The sequence below is a fragment of the Austrofundulus limnaeus genome, unplaced genomic scaffold, assembly GCF_001266775.1.
Source record: "Austrofundulus limnaeus strain Quisiro unplaced genomic scaffold, Austrofundulus_limnaeus-1.0 Scaffold1389, whole genome shotgun sequence".
Classification (NCBI taxonomy): Eukaryota; Metazoa; Chordata; class Actinopteri; order Cyprinodontiformes; family Rivulidae; genus Austrofundulus; species Austrofundulus limnaeus.
The window spans coordinates 14,241-21,659 of record NW_013953791.1 but is presented as its reverse complement, the minus strand read 5'-3'; the positions used below and the strand labels follow the sequence as shown (position 1 = coordinate 21,659).

At 40.9% G+C, this 7,419-nt stretch overlaps 1 protein-coding gene across 1 annotated transcript in view; it reads left to right on the top strand.

The window, feature by feature from the left end:
• Positions 1–6,806, top strand: part of dph1 (diphthamide biosynthesis 1) — a gene marked incomplete at its 5' end in the record, with an annotated part of 40,153 nt that extends 33,347 nt beyond the window's left edge. The window contains 3 exon segments of the mRNA XM_014032182.1: positions 3,242–3,320; positions 5,753–5,887; positions 6,253–6,806. Coding sequence (XP_013887636.1) covers positions 3,242–3,320; positions 5,753–5,887; positions 6,253–6,333 — 295 coding nt within the window.
• Between the last annotated feature and the right edge of the window lie 613 nt (positions 6,807–7,419).

Sequence of the window (7,419 nt, the reverse complement as noted above, 5' to 3'; positions counted from 1 at the left end):
CATTTATGGTTTGATTTCTTTGTATGTATGGATCACTTGGGTTGTTACCGACATCTGGTGAAAATTTCATGTCATTAGTACCTCGAGTAATGTATTTACTGAGAAAAATGGTGACGTGTTTAATACTTATTTTACACGCTGTAAGAACACATTTGTACTCGTTCAATTCAAAATGGAAGCTTTTAAACAGTTGGCAATTTAAAGCTGTGTTAAATATAACTGTGTCAAAGACGGAATAGAAGCACTGAGAAAGAAAACATGGAAAGACAGATGAAGAGGTGAAACAGTATGTGGAGCAGACCAGCATTAGCAGACGTAGCACACAGTGCTGAGCCCACCCCCAGACTTTCTCTGTCAATAAAGACTCTCACTGTACTATAGAAAAAGAGAAACACCATTAGCATATGCTCTTAAGTGTATAATTAGGCTGTCCCTGAGCAAGTTTTAAACAATTATACATAATCACCTCGTATACGTATCTTTGCAGTACGACAGATGTTTTACAGTGCACTTCATCATGTAATATTTCTGTTAAGATTTTAAATATTAATTCAGAACTGAATGAAATGGTTTTTATTCAGCGAAATCTAGCAGTAAAGCAGAAGACTTATTTTTCTTACTGCAGTTCTAAAAGGTTAGTTTTTATTGCGATCAGGGGATCCAGACTGAGTCTAAATGAAACAGAGTCCTGCAGGTGGAGGTCTTCCACACAGGGTGTAATGGTCCACAGCAGGTAATGCAGTGTGCCCAGACTCGAGCTCACATAGCATAGCAGCTGAAAATGTCACATGGTTTTATCTTTTATATATCACAGCATGGGGCTCACTAAACCTGAATTCTACTCCTCTAATCCCTCTGTGTGTCTTTGTGTTGAAAGGTTTGACTTTCTGCTGAAGTAAACAAGACTTACTGGGACTTGTCCATTACAGTCCTCATCACTGAACAATATTTAGTTAACTTTTGTTTTAAAGTTAATTTGTAATATGAGACTACTTGAGACTAATGCGTACTTCCTCCATTGTCTACACCTACCTCTCATCACAACTCTCTTTGTTTCATTGCACTAGATGTGGGCTTTACCATAAGGTACTGGCTAAATCATACATACTATATATATTTTTACACTTTTGCTCTGCTGAGATTTTGCAGAGTTTCAGCCAAGTAGGCTGAGTCCACTGTAACATCTGCTGTGAAAAATTGATATTGGCATTTCCTAAATTTATTAGGATAGCCTTGGTGGTGAGTCTTAGGCATTAAACATACCTCTAAAGAAAATATTACATTTGGGATCTGGAAAACATTAAAAACCTAGCAAACGACAACACTGGACTTTTGAACAACATAGCAATCTAAAACTTAAAATCGAAGCGGTCAAGAAATGCAGAAAAAAATATCAAAATTACCAGGAGACATTTAATTTATAATATGTGAGAAAAACTGAAAACCAGAGCGATTAGAAACAATATAAGCACCCTCAAAGACCTTAATCTTGTGAAAAGATTAGTTGAGAATCCCAATAGAAAACATGCCAAAAGTTTGTTGCGGTTCCAATAACTCTATTACCAGCAAATGCAAACTTACCATTTACAATGGGGAAATGCTATGAATAATTGTCATTTTTCAAGAAACAACAATAAAACGTACTAAAAGGCTAAAAATTAAAACCAACATGTTTTATTTGTCATTAGTTTTACGTGTGCTTTCTTGCAAAGAAACTACTTAATAAATGTAGTTGTTAGACAAAAATATGATACGAGTGTGAATAATTTAAACCTATATGAACTTTGTATAAATGTACACATAACTGCATATTGTTCCATGTAAATGAGCTGCACGTGTCTAAAAGATTCCTATTATTTAACATCAACCTACAGGTTCCCCCACAGATTCCACTTCTTAGCCTTTAAAGATTAGTGCTTAGTACTATTATATATGACGCTGTTATATCTCAAGTTAGAAGAATGAATAAAAATTCACTCTAAAGAGGAAGACATAAAAAAAATCTGCATTTTTGAAAATGAGAAAATGTCATGCGTTTGCCCTGAGGGGTTGGAGTGTTTCTGAGGCAGAAGCAGAGGGCAGTGCGAGTCAGTGGTGCGATCCAATCTGCTGTTGGAAACACTGTAAAAGTTGGAAAATGAAGAATGAACAAAAGAGGAATTTACTGCAGTGCTGTTCGCTTAAAAAAAATCCTCACTCATTTAAATGACAACGTTCTTCTGTTGTTTACCATTTGTACCTCAGCTCTTGTTTTGCTTGTATTTCTCCCATCTCAAGTTGGTGTGTTCTCATTGACATTAACCTACGTTGGGCATTATTATTTTATGTGCTGCAGCATATTTATCAATATTTCAGGCAGAGCTTTATGATCAGGATTAGGGACAGAGGAAGGTGCACTGCCTCTGTAGAGATGGAGCGGTGGATTGCATTGATCTGTGAAAGCTAACCCTAGTACCCCCAGCCACTTTCTGTTTTCATTTTCCCATTGTTCGCTCTTCCCTGCAGCTGTTTACATCCTCACTCTTCACATTCCTCTCATGCATTTTCCAAAGTAAACTCTTTCCTCCCTGCCAATCTTCTCCCTCCCTTTTCGCTTCTGTTCCATCTTCACTTCTCGCTCGTTCCTCCCCAACCCCTCCTCCCGTTCTTTTTTTTTTTTGTCTCCCCTGCTCTTTCCTCCTATCGCTGCGTATCTCTGTCCTGCTCCATCTTTTTTAATTCTGCCCATCTCTGCTCCAGCTCTCTAATACACCCCCCCCCACCCCACACCCCTGTCTGCGAGCTATGTAGGCTACCTCCGTGGAGACCAGCTGGTGCAGCTTTTTTATTCGCACTCACCTAACCTCTCCCTCTTTTTTCTTCACAGCATTTTTCTCTTTTTTTCCCACCTCTCTTTTCCTCTTTTCTTGTTTTTTTTTTCTGTTTATGCCTCCCACTCTCTAGACCACTACCTGCCTTCATCCCTCCCTTCTCAGCCTATACGTTTCCACTGGCTGGCTTTGCATTCAGACAGCGTAGCCTTTAGCACTGCTTCATATCAGCACAGATCTCCTCCCAGCAGATGCTTGTGATCAGGTGGAGGGAGGCTCCCTGCACAACCCGCTGCATCACATATTCACGTGCAGTGTGCAGCTGTGCCCTGCCTTTCTAATAGGGACTCTGTGTCTCAGTCTCATTCACTTTGACTTTACTCTGATAAACTCCTAGATGTACTCAAATTGGTACCGTCTCTTTCTCACAGGTGGGTCCAGATCGCTTGCCCACGCCTTTCTATCGACTGGGGGACGGCCTTCTCCAAGCCCCTGTTGTCTCCCTATGAGGTAAACATGTACTTACAGTATACCTGCCACTCACTTTTCAGACAAGACACCTCTCACTCTCACTCACTCACACAGATTGCCCCTAACAACACAGGAAAGCCTTATAAATGTCACACAGAAGGTTTTATAGAAGCACAAGTGATAAGATGCAATGTTAAGTATTCGTGAAAGGGCAGTGAATTGTAGCACTCCTCAAGGCCTGCTTGTGCTGGTAGTATCGGGCTCTCTCCTGCCTCACTCTATAATGAAGCACTCCTCTACTCAGTAAAACATAATGAGCAGCAGACTACCTCCCCCTGCTGGCTCCGGGACCGCACAGTCCCACCCCTGCATGCAGCTGTCGCGTTATCTCTGAAGGGTGAGGGATGGATCGGACATAAAGATCCACTTCAGTGCGAGGGTTTGTGTTTGTGCTGCAGCTGTTACAAAATATGGATTTGGTAAAAAGTGTGCTACATATGACCTTGCTGATTAGCATTTAACTGTCAGCTCCTATGAGTATTTCCTCCCTATGATATGCTGCTGATTTGTAAAATGGCTGTGAATTGAATTGCTCTCTTGAATATTGGATTGTGATTTGAAATGGATGCTGTTTAATTTCAACTATACGTCTTTATGCACTTCTTGCTGAAGCACTTACACTTCAGAGCAGAGCCATTAAGAATAATGATGGCATTCACCTCTGAGGGGGGGGAAAAACAGACACCTTTTTTGTGTTGTGTGGCACTGAGCACTATAATTGTGCATATAAAGACGGAAATTCGCCCCCGCCATAATGAGCAAAGCCGCAATCTGTTTTCTTAAATTCCTTTGTGGTAATGGAGGATTAGCTCTCCCCTGCAAGCATTTTGGGGGGAAAATGCCTGTGCATTCAAATAATTTAGTAGCATCACTTGTGCCTATACGGTTGTGATAAGACTCAATTCACCCTCATACCTTTGAGTGTCATCCGTCTCAGCGCGCCGTGCTTTTCACTGTGGCATTTAGGATGAAGATGAAGAGCAATGAGATGGGGAGGGAGCAGGGAGAGGGGGGGGGGGGGGTTGCAGCAGCATTTATTTTCAGTGCGTCTCATGTTATATTTATAGTCAATAAGACACACTTGGCTCTGCTGTCAGAGCAGGGATTAGCAAAGGAAGCAAGCTTCCACGGAGAGAGGAACTCTGTGTGTGAGAGAGGAGAGGAGTCGTTAATAGCTGGAAAAATGAGAGGCTGCTGAACTAGGAGGAGAGGAGAAGAGAGGGGCAGTCAAAGGATGTTTGGGAAAAGGAAAGGCTTAAAGAAGAAAGGCCATGTTTGTGTTTATGTCGTGTTTCTTCCAGTTATGGTTTGCTCATTTGTTCGGGAGGGATCATCTAAAGAAGTTTGTTTTAGACACAGATTGAGTTTTGTTTGAACCCATAAAGGAGAAGCATTTGTTGCTAACAGACATGTTATTAACATATATATTATCAAATTTGAACAAAGTACTTGTGTTGAAAGGTTATTGATTAAAAACTAATATTACACACTTGGACAAAATTGTCAGTACCCCTTGTTGGCTACAGTCCTGTGGATCTTAAATTTCTGAATAATATGTGCAACTGTAGTCACAGGAACATCAAGCTGCTTGGAGATGGTCTTATAACCTTTACCTTTAACATGCAGGCTGAAGTGGGAATGTCAGAAATGGTTGGGGGTTCTTAAAGAGACAATTTCAAGGCATTTAGATTGGCTGTGATGCATAGTCAAATTTATTTTTGATATAAACAGCATTTTGTTTCTTGATTGTGGTATAGAATTGAACTATGTGCCTGAAAATACATAAATACCCCCACTTTAGGCTTTAACCAACACTTTCTGGTCATAAACGTTTATAAATTATGTCCATTCAGAAGCAAAGGTATTTTGTTCAAAAGAGGATTTAGAGCTTCATGACTATTTCGACATTACCTAAATTATGCTAAAGTTAGGTTTTTCTGTCTAAATACATTGAAAAACAATAAATGAATTGTTTATTCTTCCATGTGTTTATTCATCTGTTCACTCATTCTGCTGCTCTTCCTTTCATTCATAATCAATATTCACTGTCACTCTTCCATATGGAGCTGGTTGCATGTACAGTATGTCACAGAGTTGTCTTGGGTGTACGCATCTTCTCTTCTAACAGCTGTCATGTCATGCAGCGCATCTGCATAGCGATAACATGACAACGCTGCGTGTCATCCAAGCTTAATATTATGACACGTGTCTTGTGTGTGCACGCAGTCTGTTGTGTCTGTCGTCTTATCACTCTGCGGTTTCCTGCAAATCATTTATGCAAAACTTCTGATACGGTGCTAGAACACAGTAAGAAACAATGTGATACGCTATCTCAGAAAACAGACCTTTATCTAGTCAAGGTTACTTTGTTCTGTGCATTTCGCTTTAAACTGTTTGTCGTTGGTTTTCAGGCAGCTGTAGCTCTGCAGGAGGTAAGCTGGAAGGAAGTGTACCCCATGGACTTTTATTCCAATCAGAGTTTGGGGCCGTGGACACCCAACCACCCTGACAACCAACCTGTGCGGCCCGCTCGTAGACAGACCCAGGTGAGCGTGACTGCCAGATAAGAGAATGACTGACAAGAGGGAGAGGGATGAGAGGGAGGGGAATCTGGATGTTTTCAGTGTTTGATGCTATTGTCAATATGCCACCACACTGACACCCAGTGGCACAGTGACAGCAGAACATAAGTGTGGAAATTTCTCCTTAAGGTGTGGTTGTAACATTGTCCTTCAAGGGTTTTCTAACTGTTATTCATTTAGGAATTAAACAGGTGGTTAAATATCAGTTTAAACACAGCTCTGTTAATTCGCCCACTGGCAGCGATAAGGCCTAATATTACCACTAATCTGTCTGACACGGGTATTATCACTGGTCCAAGTGTTAATTCTATCCCACTTCCTGCCTGCAGAGACAAGGCGTGGAGCCAGCCCTTCCTACCAGACAGTGTGTGAAGAGTCAGAACGCCCCCTGTGGCTGTCATGGGGAATAACACATCTGTGTTTTTTTATTCATCTCATGCCTTAAGAAGCAGGTCAGAACAGAGGAGAGTGGCCAGACCGGCTATCAGCGAGCGAGACCAGAGCCAGAAGAGTTTTAAGCCTCTCGCCGGCCAGATTTAAACCTCACTCTTTCATCAAACCAAAGTCTGAGCTCATTTCTCAAAAAAACTACAAACAGAGTCTCGTTTTTGCAGAGCTAATATATTCTGTGTGTGCCTTCTTGTAATGCACACATTGCTTTTTTTAATTAAATTGGGAAAGAGTGTGGCATGATCTTGAGCATGTTCTATGGAATAAAGTGTTAACGAGCCTTTAGTTGAATATATCTGTCAGACAGAGCTGCAGTTTGTCTCATTATGAGGATTCAAAACTACATAAACAGATTGTGGGAGGCACGTTTGTTGATGTACAGTGTAAATAAACTGATTTTTCTGAAAACAATAAATCAGAAATGGAGCCTCTATCATTTTGTTTGCTTTTCCTTTTAACCTAGAGCTGTGGAGCTTTATGAAGCCGAGAACTGAGAGCTCCTCAGTGTGTGCAGAGCTAGTCACGACTGCTCTCCATCCTCGTTATTTATTTATCATTGAGTCTGTCAATAAATAAACACTATATTGGTGTTTTTTTGCAATAACTGACTGACAGTGACTCAACATGGCCTCAGTATATCCACAATACTTGTGAAACTTCCTCATGTGACTGAACACAGTCTCAGGTGTGTTTGTGCTTCTGTGCCTTTTCTTATTTTGCCTGCAACTACCAGGCTTCTCTCGTCTCTTTGGGAACGCGGTCTGGTGCGATGCGCCCACCCTGAAAGGTATCAGGATTTCTCCTGATGTGTTCCACTAGTGGTGTTGATCTGACAAAGCTCCGCACTTGTCAGGATTTGCTGTGTGAGCTGTAGAGTGGAGGCCAAAAAGAAATTATTGACCAACAACGAGCGCACGCTCAACTGATGGTTTGTTTGTTTGTTTATTTATTTATTTTTGCATATTTGTTCATAAATAAAGAGTCGAGGGGATTCACAAATCTTTTTTTCCATCTGAAGTCCACAGTTTTTTTAATCAGTCTGAAAA